Source organism: Rhinoraja longicauda, chromosome 10 (genome assembly GCF_053455715.1).
Source record: "Rhinoraja longicauda isolate Sanriku21f chromosome 10, sRhiLon1.1, whole genome shotgun sequence".
NCBI classification, from domain to species: domain Eukaryota; kingdom Metazoa; phylum Chordata; class Chondrichthyes; order Rajiformes; family Arhynchobatidae; genus Rhinoraja; species Rhinoraja longicauda.
This window is the reverse complement of record NC_135962.1, coordinates 51611010-51628388: the sequence shown is the minus strand read 5'-3', so window position 1 is coordinate 51628388 and position 17379 is coordinate 51611010. Positions and strand designations below refer to the sequence as shown.

The window sequence follows — 17379 nt, the reverse complement described above, 5'->3', positions numbered from 1 at the left end:
AAAGGCATCAAGGGATACGGGGAAAAAGCCGGAACGGGGTACTGATTTTGGATGATCAGCCATGGTCATATTGAATGGCGGTGCTGGCTCGAAGGGCTGAATGGCCTGCTCCTGCACCTATTTTTCTATATAATTTTTTTTTCATTTTTCTGTTTCTTGTTTTTTTTTGTTCTTTCTTCTATCTTTCTCGTTTCTTTTGTTCTTCTATCTTCCACTTTTCTTTTGTTCTTTCTTCTATCTTCCTTTTTTCTTTTGTTCTTTCTATCTTTCCCTTTTCTTTTGTTCTTTCTATCTTTCTCTTTTCTTTTGTTCTTTCTATCTTTCTCTTTTCTTTTGTTCTTTCTATCTTTCTTTTTTCTTTTGTTCTTCTATCTTTCTCTTTTCTTTTGTTCTTCCATCTTTCTCTTTTCTTTTCTTCTATCTTTCTCTTTTCTTTTGTTCTTCTATCTTCCTTTTTTCTTTTGTTCTTTCTATCTTTCTCTTTTCTTTTGTTTTCTAACTTTCTCTTGTCTTTTGTTCTTCTATCTTTCTCTTTTCTTTTCTTCTATCTTTCTCTTTTCTTTTGTTCTTCTATCTTCCTTTTTTCTTTTGTTCTTTCTATCTTTCTCTTTTCTTTTGTTCTTCTATCTTTCTCTTTTCTTTTCTTCTATCTTTCTCTTTTCTTTTGTTCTTTTATCTTTTCTTTTTTCTTTTGATCTTTCTTCTATCTTTCTGTCCCTCCTTCTATGAATGGGTATGAATAACGTGGGCTTGCTGATTTGTGCGCTGTGTGTCTTTCAGGTGGTTTGGCGTAAGCTTGGAGATGCAGCCGGATCAAACCCATCCATCAGGCAACATCTCTCGGGCAACCAGTTCAAGGGACCTTTGTAGTGCTGTTGCTCCTGAGGCCTGGAGGCCAGCAGCCTTGCTCCGAGAAGCACATTCATTGCATCAGTACACGTGAACAAACCAGAACCTCAGAGAAGTGTTGACCCACCATGGCCCTCCTCCACTAACCCCATACATGAACAAGGGCGACACCATGTGCCGGATATGCTGGAGACTGCTGCAAACTGACCACAGTGTAAATTTACTCATTCGATGTGGCTGACTGTACACACAACACTTGTAAGGTGTACGACACAACATTGTGCAGTCAGTCACATGATTGATGTGATGGAGACTGAGTGGAGACACGTGTGAAGGGATTGATCAGTGTGTAGTCTTGAGCCACCTTCCCTCCCTGCTCCTCGACCTGTCCCCATCTACGTGAATGGTCGAGAAGATCACGTTATAAGCAGACTCCTTTGGGGGCGTTGTTTCTTCATTAAATTCCTCGGTTGGACAGGTTGCAAGCTGCAAGCTCCCAGTCAGACCAATGGATCCATGGAGTTCTTCAGTGGGATCAAGGTGAAAGATGAAGCCACTCTCTCTCCCAAGTACAGGAAAACCCGGCCCACAAGTACATTGGCCTCCCATTGTGTCGATGTACAGTTATGGCTGTGCCAACCTACAGCCAGCCCTGGAACGACAATGTTATTGACGCTTATGGGTCACAACACAAGAGACCAAATGGTGAGGCCTCCTCCCTTGTTGAAAAGTAGGGCCGTTGAGGATAAAAGTATAGTTTTTTAAGGAATAGAAGTTTAAAGGGACAGGGTTCTTTTCTCCTGATGGTATTTCCTGCTGACGTTAGTCTGGGCAGTGTGTCCCAGGACGTCTGATTGCACTGTCTGCTGCAGGAGAGTATGTGATGATCGCCAACCTGCCCCGCATCGGAGAAGTGGGTCCAAAATCCACGTGTTGTTTCTGGAACGGGGTGTGGATGTGAAACAGATGGACAGGAAGAGTGAAACACAACTTGTGGCTCCGTAAAATCAGCTCGAAACCAACCGAACCCAGCAGTAAAGCTTGTGGCACCTTTGCCTCCACCCTTGCCTGGCTGCCACTTTCAAAGCCCAACCTGACTCCCAGACAGAATGCTGCATCTTCAACAGACGGCGCCGAGCCTTCAGCACGGAAATGGTCGCAGTCGAGTGATTCTGTCGGAGGCGGCGGAGGTGAAAGTGGCGCCGTGCCCATCGCGCCACGCACGAGCGACTCACTCCAGCTCGCGTGCTAACGATCGGCAATGCGATCGACTAGGTTATTGACAGTGTCATGTACAATTTCAGGAATTTCCCAAGTCCGGTTGAAATAATAATTCACACGGAGGTAATCTGTAAACTCATGACGAATGAGGTTGTTTTCATAACATTGGGAGGAAAGGATTATTGTGTTTGGGGTATCTTGGGCGGCACGGTGGCGCAGCGGTAGAGTTGCTGCCTTACAGCCAATGCAGCGCCGGAGACTCAGGTTCGATCCTGACTACGGGCGCTGTCTGTACGGAGTTTGTACGTTCTCCCCGTGACCTGCGTGGGTTTTCTCCGAGATCTTCGGTTTCCTCCCACACTCCAAAGAAGTACAGGTATGTAGGTTAATTGGCTGGGCAAATGTAAAAATTGTCCCTAGTGTGTGTAGGATAGTGTTAGTGTGCGGGGATCGCTGGGCGGCGTGGACCCGGTGGGCCGAAGAGCCTGTTTCTGCGCTGTATCTCTAAATCTAAATCTAAATCTAAATCTTCAGATCCAAAGTATACCAGTGTCGCTACATGCAAAGGTCTATAGCCAATAATTAACCCCCACATGGGTCATTTGTTTCCGCTCTCCTCACCCAGTGCTCTGTTCACTTTCATGTTGAGCATATTATTTTCTGGTAACCAAATTTTGTGAATGAGTCATAGAGTCATAGAGCATGGAAACAGGGCCCTCCGGCCCTGCTCATCCTTGCCAACCAAGATTCCCAACTCCTAGTCCCATTTGCCTGTGTTTGTCGACTATTCCCCTAAGCCTCTCCTGTCCAAATGTCTTTTAAATGTTGTTATTGCACCTGCCTCAACCATTTTGAAATTCCCAATATTCTCACTTACATTAGCGAGGGAATCTGTGCACTGAAGATATGTATAAAGAGCCCCGGGTGATTTCTCAGTCTTTCACATACAGCTCAGTATTATGGTGTTCAAAGGTCTTATTTGGAGTCACAATGTGCACAGCAACGTTCAAGAACGGAAGGGTAACCAGATAAATCATTACATGGCCTGTTTAGACGATATGGTTAAAATTGAAATGTTAGTTGGGATTTCTCCCGGCACTTCAGATAGTGCCATGGAATGTTTAACACCAGTGCACACCTCTTTGTAACATCTCGTCTGAAGAAGGGTCTCGTCCCGAAACGTCGCCCATTCTTTCTCACCAGAGATGCTGCCTGTCCCGCTGAGTTACTCCAGCATTTTGCGTCAATCGTCAGAACAATGTTCCCTTAGTACATTGGTACAGGTTATCTCAATGTGCAGGAAAGAATCAGATGCTGGTTTAAACCGAAAATAGATACAAAAAGCCGGAGTAACTCAGCGGGGGAAGAGACAGCATCTTTGGAGAAAAGGAATACGTGACGTTTCGGGTCGGGTCTGAACAAGGGTCACGACCCGAAACGTCACCTGTTCCTCTTCTCCAGAGATACTGTCTGACCCGCTGAGTTACTCCAGCTCTTTGTGTCTATCACAGGTTATCTCAAGATGGGGCACGCAAATCCACTACTCACATTCATGCGGTATCTTTAAAGCTGTAAAATGTGATCAGCAAATATTGATTGAGCCAAAGCAGATGATAATAGGAGAGTTTCCACGAAAAGGAAACTTTTATAAGAGTTTGGCAAGAGTTAAGAAGGTTGAGAGGGAGTGGGTTCCAGAGTTTGGTGCTTGGACAGTCAGTGTTCTGGTGAGGGAAACGGGGACTGTGTGAGGTACAAGGAGATCTCACACAACCTGTAGTGATCTAACAAGGTGGCTCACCACCACATTCGGAAAGGCAGTTAGAAGTGGGCCTTAAATGATTGTCTTCCCAGAGATGCCCACACTCGAAAAGTAAATGGCTTTCCAACATGCCATCTCCGAGCTGTGCCAACTTTATGGAATGATTTTCATTCCAGGTGCAGTACATGAAAATTACACAGTGCAATGGGTAGGACTGCAAAGATTGTTGCCAATTTGCTACAGATTCTCGTCTCCGCCAACTAATCCATTGTTCACCCTTGGAGCGGCTGAAGAATTGCTTAACATTTGACGGATCAAGCTTTATCAATTTCCCCCTTCCTTGCTCCCTCCCTCCCCCCCCCCCCAAACTAAACCGACCACCCTGACCTCAAGCATCCTGAGCCAAATAAACATTTCAATTCGCCTTATCTAACCTGCTTTATAGGCAACACATGTCCGTTGACAGATTGAATCTGTCTCTGCCTCTGCCTGCTTTGATTGTGTAGGCACTTGGCTGCCATTCCCAAGTGATTTGTGGTTGGGAGTATGTTTATTTTGCTGGCTTTGATTTCCCTGCTCTAGGGGTCAATGTATCTCCAGTTGAAATCTGACTCGGGTGAGTCTGAGATAAGAAGCTGAAGCAAAATGGCAGAAAAATGTGCATCTCCACTTAATTTGGAGTATGATTTGGGATTCTACCTTGGATCAAATCATTCCATAAAGAGGTCATTCGCCAGTTCCAAATTACAGTCAGATCATAAGGGCGGCACAGTGGCGCAGCGGTAGAGTTGCTGCCTTACAGCGCCAGAGACCTGGCCTCGATCCAGACTACAGGCGCTGTCTGTACGGAGTTTGTACCTTCTCCCCGTGACTGCGTGGGTTTTCTCTGGAGGCTCCGGTTTCCTCCCACACTCCAAAGACGTGCAGGTATGTAGGTTAATTGGTGTTGGTAAAATTATGAATTGTCCCTAGTGTGTAGGATAGTGTTAATGTTTGGGGATCGCTGGTTGGAACGGACTCAGTGGGCCGAAGGGCCTGTTTCTGTGCTGAATCTATAAAAGTCTAAGGTAGACACAAAACGCTGGAGGAACTCAGCGGGGCAGGCAGCATCTCTGGAGAGAAGGAACGGGTGACGTTTCGGGTCGAGACCCTTCTTCAGACTCGATCTGTCTCAGTCTGAAGAAGAGTCTCGACCCGAAACGTCACCCATTCCTTCTCTCCAGAGATGCTGCCTGTCCCGCTGAGCTACTCCAGCATTTTGTGTCTACCTTCGATTTAAACTACCATCTGCAGTTCTTTCCTACACATCCCTGAAGTCTAAAACTCCAAATCATAATATTTACACCCTGAGTTTTATTCTGTATCAGAGCTACAATGAGGTTGACCTAAAGTATACTGCAAATAAATTTGGTGTTTGAATTGGGCTGGGGAACAAGAGCAGCCAAAGCTTGATCTGTTGGTTATCACGAGGTAAAGACCTTGGTCACATTCAGTCTCTTTGTGTGCGGCTCGGGTGCAATTGGTATGTGCGGGAGACCGATCCCAGCAGTCGTCTTGCTAGTCTGCATCCTAAGTGATGAAATGTCATTTAAAGGGCGGTACGGTGGCCTAGCTGGTAGCATTGCTGACACACAGCTCCTGGGTTCCATCCTGACCTTGCATGCCTTTCTGTGGGGTGTCTTCACCCTCCCTGTCCCCATCTGTGTTTCTGTTGATTGCTCTGCTTCCATCCCATCTTCTAAAGACCCACTGCTAGATTAATTGGCTACTATCAATTACCCATAGTGCAGATTAAGAGGCGGCACAGTGGCGCAGCGGTAGAATTGCTGCCTTACAGCGTCAGAGACCCAACTACAGGTGCTGTCCGTACGGAATTTGTACTGTCTCCCTGTGACAGCGGAGTTTTGTCCGGGTGCTCCGGTTTCCTTCTACACTCCAAAGGCATACAGTTTCGTAGGTCAATTGGCTTTGGTAAAATTGTAAATTGTAACTAGTGTGTAGGATACTGCTTAGTGCACGGGGTGACCGATGGTCGGCACGGACTTGGTGGGCCGAAGGGCCTGTTTCCACGTTGTATCTCCAAAGGTCTGAAAAGTCTTTCCCAAAGATCCCAAAGCTCTAAGACCAGCGTGTGGGTGGTCGGTCACAGTCTTGTTCCAGCCAGTATGTTCTGAAAACAACTTCATCCACATTTAATTTGTCTACCACAAAGGGTACTCTATTTCAATCTGATCTTCGACTAAACTAGAATTTGGATAGTCCAACACTGAAGGCAACTGCATATATATGTGCACTAATGCTTGTAAATATACTGCCCTGAAGATGTTCCAAACCCCTGAGTTTAAATATTTCTTTTACCTCAGAATATAATAAGCAACAAACTATACACTGGAAATTGGAGATTTCCCAATACAATTGTGTTCTGACATTATAATATTTTAATAAGACCACAGTATAAATTTATCATGTTATATCAAATATATATATATATGTATATCTATATATGATAATGTCAATGTTTTGTTATTGCTGAAATGTTTCTGCCACTGTCCCAGTCTGCTGACAAAGTGTGATTTGATTGTTGAGGTGGGTTTAAAAATAAGCTGGTACAATTGCAATGCTTTTCTTTTTCATGCCATTACATCGATAGATTACAAAGTTCTCCATCAAAAATAAATTAGCCAGAGTAAGATCTCGTCCACTTACTCCTAAAGGGTTGAAGGTTCCTGTGAGTGACTCTAAAACCACGGCTGACTTCACTTCTCTCCTCTCCTTATGCCTGCAGATGATGGAACTGAGGTTGATGGGTGGAATTTACTTGGAGACCCTGATCCCATTTTAGACGAGCCGTGCACAATCATTGTCCAGGAGTGGTAAATGAACAACCCTTCCACTAAAAATACCTTAGCATTGAATCCACATCATTCAATTTTTACAAAAACTTCAAATATTGATCGCTCTTCAATAAATGCAGATTGATTATAATGGGGGGGGGGGGGGGGGGGGGGTATGTGTCTTACCCTTAGAGGATGAAATGGTCATCCTTACAATTCTGTGACTTCGGGTAGTTCGTAAGTGATAGGAGCAGAATTAGGCCAATCAGCCTATCAAGTCCACTCTGTCATTCAATCGTGGTTGAATCTATCTCTCTCTCTCAACCCCATCTACATCATGTAACCAGACTGGGAGTCTCTGTACTCTGGTGGTATTACGATCAATACTACGGGTTAAGCCACAAACCTGTTCTAACTGTGGGACTGCATGCTGATCTATGTACTTGGCACTGTATGTGTTTTGTTTGACAATAATTTACACAGGTTGGCGCAAGATGAATATTCTTGGGTAATTGGCTCCAAGTGTTTACCTATTGAACTTTTACAATTCCAATTGCCTCCTCCTATGGCAGATCAACAACTCGTATGGATTGCCCTTTCTTTCCCTATTTGCAAGTAATCTAGTAATGGCAAAAGAGAAATAGCCTTCACTTAACTGATAATTAATCATTCCTCTCAGTAGGATAACAGTGACAGCAGTAACTGAGCTACTTGTGTGTGTTTCACGCTCCCGATCTGTGGTATAAATGCATGTCTTTAGTGAAGGGCTGAGGAGGACTTTCCCCATGGTACAGTGATGTAAAGTCTGATAGTATTAAGCCATTTTTAAACATAAATATTCCAATTTCAATATCTGGAGTTTTCACTCCCTCGAGGCTCGAGTGAATGTTGGGATAATTGAAGCTTTTCAGAAGAGATCAAGAGGCTTTTGTTGGATCAGGCGATCAGAAGACACTGAGCTAAGGTGGTTAAAACAGATCTAATTGCTTCTCCCAAGGAGTTGAATGGCTTGTTCCTATTCCTGTGCACCCTGGTCTGTACCGAAGATAGACACAAAATGCTGGAGTAACACATTGGGTCTTGCAGCATCTCTGGAGAAAAAGAATAGGCGATGTTTCGGGTCGGAACCCTTCTTCGGACTGAAAGATAGAGAAGGCCGCCAGAACAAAGCAGGGTGGCAACAGATGACCTCAGGATGGATGGAGCCCATAATGTCCCAACCAACCAACCAACCACTGATGAAGGGCTTGATTACAGAAATAGGGAGAGATATGAAGGCACAGATGAGAATTTTACCAGCAAACCATTGCTTAATTGGAAGCCGATGTAGGTCAGAGAGCAGAGGACTGAAGATGAATGGTAGTCGGTGAGAGTAGTGCACAGGAGCAGACTTTGGGATGATTTCTAGTTTACGAAGAGTAAAATGGGCACTCCATCCAAGCGAGGTTTAGAACTAGGAAAGGTCGCACACATTAGTCATTAACTTTGAGCTTCAGAATGTCAGTGACTCAGGCCTGCTGGATGGATTTGAGGTTCATGGATGGAATTTACTTGGAGACCCTGATCCCATTTTACTTGGAGACCCTGATCCCAAGGTTCTGCTGGTCTTCTCCCTAAATCAGATGGGCATGAGTCCAATCCAAATTTCCAACCAGTGTTATGTTAGCAAACTAACAAGCAGAAGATGACTACTAAGTCTGAGCATGATTATTTAAGCCGAGGATAGACACAAAATGCTGGAGTAACTCAGGCAGCTTCTCTGGAGAAAAGGAATAGGTGACCTTTTCAGGGCGGGACCCTTCTTCAGAAAGATTAGTTAATCAGTGGTTGCACATTAAGGCAGCAGTTGAAAGACCCAGCCCATTTCCACATTGTAACTCTAAAGTATAAAGTCAAAAGCTATCAGTCCTTCAAAATTGATGTGTTGTCCACAAGAAATTTTTGTTTGCAAACATAGGCGTGTTGGCCTGCAGATATTTGACTTAACATTGTGGCATGGGGCTGAAAACAGAAATGTGATTCTTGTTGAAATCCAGCACTCGGAAAGTCAGAGGTATCAAGCAGAGCAGGTTACCATAGTCCCCTTCACTCCCTCTCAGCCACGCAAGTAGCCCTTGTTGTGATTGTCTGTATTTGAATAAGTGAAATGACTTGCACAGTGCTGTTAATCATTGGAGTGTGATATTCTGTAGACAGTACTCTCTTTGTGTTGTCGAGCTGTGTTGCTTTTGCTGAGAATTGTATAGAAGGGCAATATGGCTTCGAGGAAAAAAAAAACTGTTCTTTCATTGAATAATTGGATAACACTAGTTTTATCCACATTTGATGCATTGACTAGCTCAATCTCTGACATGTTTTGTAGATTCACACTTTGCAATTAAATCTGGCATTTTACCGTGTCCAAACTATTCGAACAAACTATTTTTGTGGAGTTTTCCAAACCTTGACGCTTTCTTCGTGCAAAAGACCATAATGGTCCAATAGGTTTGGTGGGTTGATGCTGTCAGTTGAGGGTGCAGTAAGGAGAAATTGGCAGGAAGCACACCATACCCCCTGCTTCACACCATAGTTGAGCTGAAAATGGCTGAGACTGAGTTTCCGAATAGCTGTATACATACATTCTTCTGTCAAGATTCTGATTTTTAAAATTTGTCCCACTATTACAACCTGATAAACAATAATTAGTAAGGTGGAAGATAGATGCCCAATTCTGGAGTAACTCAGTAACTGACGTTTCTTCGGTCCGGAGAAGGGTCTCGACCCGAAACGTCACTCTCCAGAGATGCTGCCTGTCCCGCTGAGTTACTCCAGCATTTTGTGTCCATCTTCGATTTAAACCAGCGTCCGCGGTTCTTTGCTAGACACGAGGAAGGTGGAACTTGGCCATCTCTGGAATCTCAGTGAAGTAAAACGGGGGAAAAAGACCAAGCAGTCAAATTTCAGCTCAACCCCTGCATCTTGCAGAGGGTCCTTGGAGAGAATGAAAGTGGCATTTGAGGGCAAGAAGTGAGAAGGAAGAAATGAATATTTTTTTAATATTAAAAAAAAAACTATTTTTTTTGAGGTGATGATGATCAATTGATATGTATGTGTTAAAAACATAAAAAGACAAAAACACAGAATGAGTGTAGATCAACTGTGAATATAAAAGAAGAATATTTTAATAAGGTTGTGACACGACCATAACTACTTGAGCAGAATTGTGACTGAAGTTTCTCGATGGAACTTGTGTTGAGGAAATTCCTGCTGTATTTTGCCTGCTGTACATGTGTATTGCTGTTTTGATGACTGTTTCTGTGTGGGGCCTGGCCTGGATTTGTATTCTCGATGGAACACAGCATTTCACATCCTGGCCTTCCTCGAACCCTGGTGTTTATCTTAATTTTAAAGTACTGATTTTAGCTTTCGATATTTTAGTTGATCAATGAAAGGGATGTGTTTCATAGGAACTGTTAGTTGGCTTTTAAACAAAATAAAACATACAGATTCTTTATGCTTTTGCGTCAGTGTTTGTGTATGTTCGCATGTGTGTGTGTGTGCGAGCATGTGAACAAGTGTAACGATGGACACACGTGTTTGTGTGAGACTTCGTCTTGGAATCCACAGAGACATAACACAGATAAGAGTGTCTAACATGATTTCATTATGAAATTGTTCACATAAGTTCATAAGTTATAGGAGCAGAATTAGGCCATTCGGCCCATCACATCTACTCCGTCATTCAATCAAGGCTGGTCTATCTTTTCCTCTCAACCCCATTCTCCTGCCTTCTCCCCGTAACCCCTGACACCCATACTAATACAATACAACAATACAATATATCTTTATTGTCATTGTACCCAGGGGTACAACGAGATTGGGAATGCGCCTCCCATACGATGCAATAATTTAAGTAATTTAGACAACAGCAACCCAACGAAACGGAACAATTGTAACAGTTTTAGACAGGGTAAAGTGCAAGTTGATCTATGCGTTGTGGCCATCCGGCTCAGCAGGACCGGTTCATAGCAGCTATGGTCCTGGGGATGAAGCTGTTCCTGAGTCTGGAGGTGCGGGCGTAGAAGGCCTTGTATCGTCTGCCCGATGGAAGGAGTTCGAACAGACTGTTGCAGGGGTGTGAAGAGTCTTTGTGGATGCTGGTGGCTTTTCTGAGGCATCGTGTGTTGTAGATGCCCTCCAAGTCTGGTAGCTGTGTTCCGATGGCCCTCTGAGCTCTAAGGACTACCCGCTGTAGAGCTTTCCTTTCTGCCTCCGTGCAGCTGAGGTACCACACAGGGATGCCATGCGTTAGGATGCTCTCTATGGTGCAGCGGTAGAAGGTCGTCAGCAGCTGTTGGGGTAGACCAGACTTTTTCAGTGTTCTTAAGTAGAACAGTCTTTGTTGTGCCTTCTTGACCAGCGCAGCAGTGTTATTGGACCATGTTAGGTCCTCCGAAATGTGAGTGCCCAGAAACTTGAAGCTGGACACTCTCTCCACACTGTCCCCGTTGATAGAGATCGGGGCATATTCCTAATATGCGCCTTAAAAATATCCAATGACCTGGCCCCCATAGCCTTCTGTGGCAATGAACTCCACAGATTCACCACCCTCTGACAAAAGAAATTCCTCCTCATCTCCTTTCTAAAGGTACTCCCTTTTATTCGGAGGCTGTGGCCTCTAGTCCTAGACTCTCCCACTAGTGGAAACATCCTCTCCACATCCAATCTATCCAGGCCTTTCATCCACTGCTTCATTGTTTTTTCCTATTTTAAAGATTATACTGGGTCATAATGGACAGCTTGGTACCATTCCTAACCTCACTTCTTAGACTTGTTCATGTCTTAAGTTTAGGTTTATTATTGTCACCAAAGTACAGTGAAAAGCTTTGTTTTGCATGCTATCCAAACAAATCTGATATATTATACATAAATACAATCAAGTGAAACTCAACTACATTAGATAGCGGAAATAGGAAGATACCGTGTGCAGAATATAGTTCTCAGCATTATAGCGCATCAGTACCATAGACAAAGTCCCATGTCCACAATGGGGTTGAGGTGAATTGAACAGTATCCTAGCTCATGGGAAGACCGTTCAGCTAGCCTGATAACAGGCGAAGAACTGTTCCCAAGTGTGATGGTGCAGCTTTCAAGCTTCTATGCCTTCTACCAGACAGGAGCTGGGACAAGGAAATTTATCAAGGGTCAATTCGTTGATTCCTTGGCCCAACTTGCCTCTGCGAACCAACATGCTCCATCTACGCCGTCCCACCTGCCAGCATTTAGCCCATATCCCTCTAAACCTATCCTGCCCATGCACCTGTCTTAATATTTCTTAAACATTACAATAGTACCTACCTCAACTACCTCCTCTGGTAGCTCTTTCCATACACTTGCGAGCCTTTGGATAAAAGAGTTGCCCCTCCTGTTCCAATCATCCCCCCCCCCCCCAAATATTAAACCTCTGTCCTCTAGTTTTTGATTCCCCCACTCTGGGTAAAGAAAGTTGTGCATTTACCCTTTCCAATCTGCTCATGATTTTACACATCTCTATAAGATCACCCCTGATTCTCCTAAGCTCCAAGGAATAAAGTCCTAACCTCCCCAATATAGCTCAGGCCATCCAGTCCTGGCAAGGTACTCATAAATCTTCTCTGCACCATTTCCAGCTTGACATCTTTCCTATAATAGGGTGACCAAGCGTGAATACGATACCCCAAATGTGGCCTCACCCAGTGTATTGTGCAACTGTAACATGGCCTCCCAACGTCTTTACTCAATACTCTTGACTGATAAAGGCCAATGTGCCAAATGCCTTCTTGACCACTCTATCTACCTGTGGTGCCACTTTCAAAGAACCATGTACCTGCACTTCCCAGAGTCCTGCCATTCACGACCTAGATTCAATGTAAACATCTTTAACCTGGTGTTAGACTACTCAAGAACCAAAAACAAATATCCCAGGAATGAGTGGGTTAACCTATGATGAGCGTTTGACGACACTGGGCCTGTACTCGCTGGAATTTAGAAGAATGTGGGGGGGGGGGACCTCATTGAAACATACCAAATAGTGAAAGGCCTGGATAGAATAGATGTGGAGAGGATGTTTCCACTAGTGGGAGAGTCTAGGACTAGAGGTCATAGCCTCACAATTAAAGGGCATTCCTTTAAGAAGATGAGAAGGAATTACTTTAGTCAGAGTGTGGCGAATCTGTGGAATTCTTTGCCACAGAAGGCTGTGGGGGCCAAGTCAATAGATATTTTTTAAGGCAGAGATAGATTCTTGATTCGTACGGGTGTCAGGGGTTATGGGAAAAAGGCAGGAGAATGGGATTTGGAGGGAGAGGTAGGTCAGCCATGATTGAATGGTGGAGTAGACTTAATGGGCCGAATGGCCTAATTCTGCTCCTATCACTTATGAACTTACAAGTATCATGGACGAGTCATTCACATTATCCATTTTGCACTGGCATCAAACCCCATGTCCACTGAATATCCTGCATTTGGCTATAACCGTTTATGATCTTGGGGTATTGCGAACTGCTTTGTATCAAAATAATTGCCTTTTGTGTTGCAATCATTGCCAAGTCAGGAAACATGGCAGCCAATCTCCACACACAGTAACAAAGGAAAAATCTCTGATAAAATCAAGCCAGGGTTGCCATGGGGATAAACTATACACAAGGTCAACCAGCCGGTGGATTAATGGAGGCAGTTTCAGAGAACACGAACAATGAAATGGAAAAGCAATGAAATGAGGCAGTCAGAGCGTGAGAACACAAACAATAGAGAGTAAAAGTCGCAAAATGCAGAGTTGTGGGACATGCTCCGACAAGTCAGGCAACGCTAATGGGGAAAACAAAAATCATAGAGAGAAATAACTGCAGATGTTGGTTTATACCAAGGACAGACACAAAGTGCTGGAATAACTCGGCGAACTAATCTGAAGAAAGGTGCCCACTCCAAACGTTGCCCATCCTTTATCTCCAGAGATGCTGCCTGACCCGCTGAGTTACTCCAGCCATTTATGTCAATAGACAATAGGTGCAGGAGGAGGCCATTCGGCCCTTCGTGCCAGCACCACCATTCAATGTGATCATGGCTGATCATTCTCAATCAGTACCCCGTTCCTGCCTTCTCCCCCATACCCCGTCTATCTAACATTAATGAAAAATGAAACGTTAATGAAAAACTGAGCAATGCAACTGGAGGACTGGTCAGGTCTGATAGAAAGCAGAAGTTGCAGAATTTTCACAAGTGCCCTTTTCTTTTTGTAAACCAGCACCTGCGGTTCCTCGTTTCTACATTTTGACTCTTCTCCTGCGATATCTCATGGTTCTTCTGAACTTCCTGAAGTACTTCTCATCTCCCCATGTTCTTCAAGATGACCGCCAAAGAATAGTATTGAAAAAGCCCTTTTGTTGGTCTTATTATTTATAAAACAAGGGTAATTTGAAAGATGCACATTGCAGACGAGTCTGAATCCACCCTCTGTATGTTCATGGTACCAATGCACCCCCTGCTGTACAAGTACTTGCATTACAACACATGCATTCTTCTGAGATGATATAAATCATTTCTCATTTTGCCAACCAACTCATATTTTGAACCCAGTCAGAAGTTCCTCAAAATCGACAAGGACAAGAAGCAGTAGGGCAGATAGCTGGAATCAGTTTGCAGGATTTTTGTCAGGTTGCTGGTTGTTTATTTGCTTCTGATTGTGGTGGGGTCCAGATGGGTGAGATGAGGGCCAAATATTTCACTCAGGGAGGGTGCCCAGAACAATGGACAGAACAAGGGAAACATTCGCCAAGCTTCTACCCTTGTCAATCCCCATGGGAGTCATGTTTTGGTAAGGTTGCATCTTCCTTCTATACTCCAATGAACATAGGAACAGGCTTTCCACATAAAACCAACCACCTGCGCTCGGTCCGCATTAACCAAACTGATCTCCCGGTGGCCGAGCACTTCAACTCCCCCTCCCATTCCCAGTCTGACCTTTCTGTCATGGGCCTCCTCCAGTGCCATAGTGAGGCCCACCGGAAATTGGAAGAACAGCACCTCATATTTCGCCTGGGCAGTTTGCAGCCCAGTGGTATGAACATCGACTTCTCCAACTTTAGATAGTTCCTCTGTCCCTCCCTTCCCCTCCTCCTTCCCAGATCTCCCTCTATCTTCCTGTCTCCACCTGCATCCTTCCTTTGTCCCACCCCCCCCCCCTAACATCAGTCTGAAGAAGGGTCTCGACCCGAAACGTCACCCATTCCTTCTCTCCCGAGATGCTGCCTGACCTGCTGAGTTACTCCAGCACTTTGTGAATAAATACCTTCGATTTGTACCAGCATCTGCAGTTATTTTCTTATACTTCTTAAACCAACCCTCTAGTTCACCATCTCTGATCTGCTTTCAATGCAAGTATGTTCCTCATTAAAAGAAGTCCCAACAAGAGGAATACTCCTGCTGTGGTCTCACCAACACCGTCCACAGTTACAGCACGGCTTCCCTACCTTATACACCATCCACTTTGCACAAGGCCACCACTTTGGGGCGGGCACAGTGGTAGAGTTGCTGCCTTACAGCACCAGAGACTCGGGTTCAATCCTGAATGTGGGTACTACCTGTGCGGAGTCTGTACCTTCTCCCTGTGACCCTTGTGGATTTTCCCCGGGTGCTCCGGTTTCCTTCTATACTCCAAAGACATGCAGGTTAATTGGCTTCTGCAAATTGTCTCCAGTGTGCAGGATAGAACAAATGTGTGGGGATCGCTGGTCGGCGTGAGTGGGCCGAAGGGCCTGTTTCCACACTGCATCTCTAAACTTCCTAACTTGCTTATATCTGCATACAAACGTTGTTATTTAATGTACAACATCCAAAAACACGGTCCCATATCCTATAGTCTTCATTTAACCAATATTCTGCTTTCCCGTAATTCCAGTGAATATTTACACATTATACGCCATCTACCATTTAAAAATATATAAACATACGCTATTCTTGTCATTCTGCACTCGCTGCATCTTTCTCAACTCATTTTTCAATCTATCTTATAGTCAGCAAAGTTGGCTACAACAGTTGGATGCTTCATCTAAATCGTAAAAATCAACGGCAAATAGTTTAGGCTCCTCTACTGACTTCTGTCCATGTCATGCACTGCTCATTTAACCGTCAATGCTAGCACAATGTTAGACATATCAAGTGAAGTAGCCTTGCTTCTTGCTTTCCATCTCCCTCCGACATTGAATGGGAGAGTTACATTTGCAGTCTGTTTTGTTTAGTTTAGTTTAGAGATACAGGGCGGAAACAGGCCCTTCGGCCCACCGAGTCCACGCCAACCAGTGATCCCCGCACACTAACGCTATCCTACACACACTCGGGACATTTTAGAATTATACCAAGCCAATTAACCTACAAACCTATACGTCTTGTGTGTGGGACACCAGACATCCCGGAGAAAACCCACGCAGTTCACGGGGAGAACGTACAAACTTCGTACAGACAGCGTCCATAATCAGGATCGAACTTTGGTCTCTGGTGCTGCAAGGCAGCAGCACGACCGCTGTACCACCGTGTCTGCTGGGTGTTCATAAGCAGCCAGACAATTTTAAGTTCAGTCACAATCATTCATCTATCTACTCGCCACACCCTCCCCTTTTCCATACTGACCTCCCTGTCCTGGGCCTCCTCCACTGTCAGTGAGACCCAATACAAATTGGAGGAACAGCACCTCATATTTCACGTGGGCAGCTAACACCCCAGCAGTTATCAACATTGACTTCTCTAACTTCAAGTAACCCTTGTTTTCCCCCTCTCTCCATCCCCCCCTTCCCAGTTCTCCGACCAGTCTGTCTCGGAGTACATTTTATCTGTTTGCTTCGTTGTTACCTTCTCCCAGAAAACAATGATCTATTCTACATTTTCCTTGATCTCCATCTCCTTTGTCCTGGTTTCACACCTTACACCTCCTTATCTATGTATCTCCCTCTCCCGACTTCAGTCTGAAAAAGGGTCTCAACCCGAAATGTCACCCATTCCTTCTCTCCAGAGACGCTGCCTGCCCCGCTGAGTTACTCCAGCATTTTACTACTTCTGAGTTACTACTTCATTGGAGACCCTTGAAATATCTTTAAAATGGACTTCATCTTGCACTAAATATCATACCCTTTATCTTTACACTCCGGACGGCTTGATCGTCTTTTCTTTGACTGGATAGCATTTTCACTGTACCTCGATGCACATGACAGTAATAAACTAAACATCCTTTGCTGGAGTCTTAAAACGTTCTGATTCTACTAGTTTATCTCTCATCATTTCCCACTCTCATCAGAATTGTAATGATCTGGAATTCTCCACCTAAGAGAGTAACTGGTAAATTCTGAAAAGCTTATCAATAAAAAAAAAAAATGCTACAAAGTATAAGCCAAGAGGTGGAAATCAGGATCAGCATAGAAAGGTTTTCTATCCCCTTGAACTGACACAGGGCCAGTGGCTGGAATACTCTCCTTTGTTGGGGAACATTTCTGTGATAAGCAGTAGGAAAGAACTGCAGATGCTGGTTTAAATTGAAGGTCGACACAAAATGCTGGAGTAACTCAGCGGGACAGGCAGCATCTCTGGAGAGAAGGAATGGGTGTCTGAAGAAGAATCTCGATCCGAAATGTCACTCATTCCTTCTCTCCAAAGATGCTGCCTGTCCCGCTGAATTACTCCAGCATTTTGCATCTGCCTCTGTGATAAGCA

At 44.4% G+C, this 17379-nt stretch overlaps 1 protein-coding gene across 5 annotated transcripts in view; it reads left to right on the top strand.

The window, feature by feature from the left end:
- The window catches only part of LOC144597448 (coiled-coil domain-containing protein 85C-like), a 187517-nt gene extending 182561 nt beyond the window's left edge, over nt 1-4956 (top strand). For all 5 annotated transcript variants that reach the window (XM_078406863.1, XM_078406859.1, XM_078406862.1 and 2 more), the window contains one exon: nt 781-4956. In XM_078406863.1, coding sequence (XP_078262989.1) covers nt 781-870 — 90 coding nt within the window. In that variant the 3' untranslated portion in view covers nt 871-4956. The remainder of the gene's footprint in view (nt 1-780) is intronic.
- The last annotated feature ends 12423 nt before the right edge of the window (nt 4957-17379 follow it).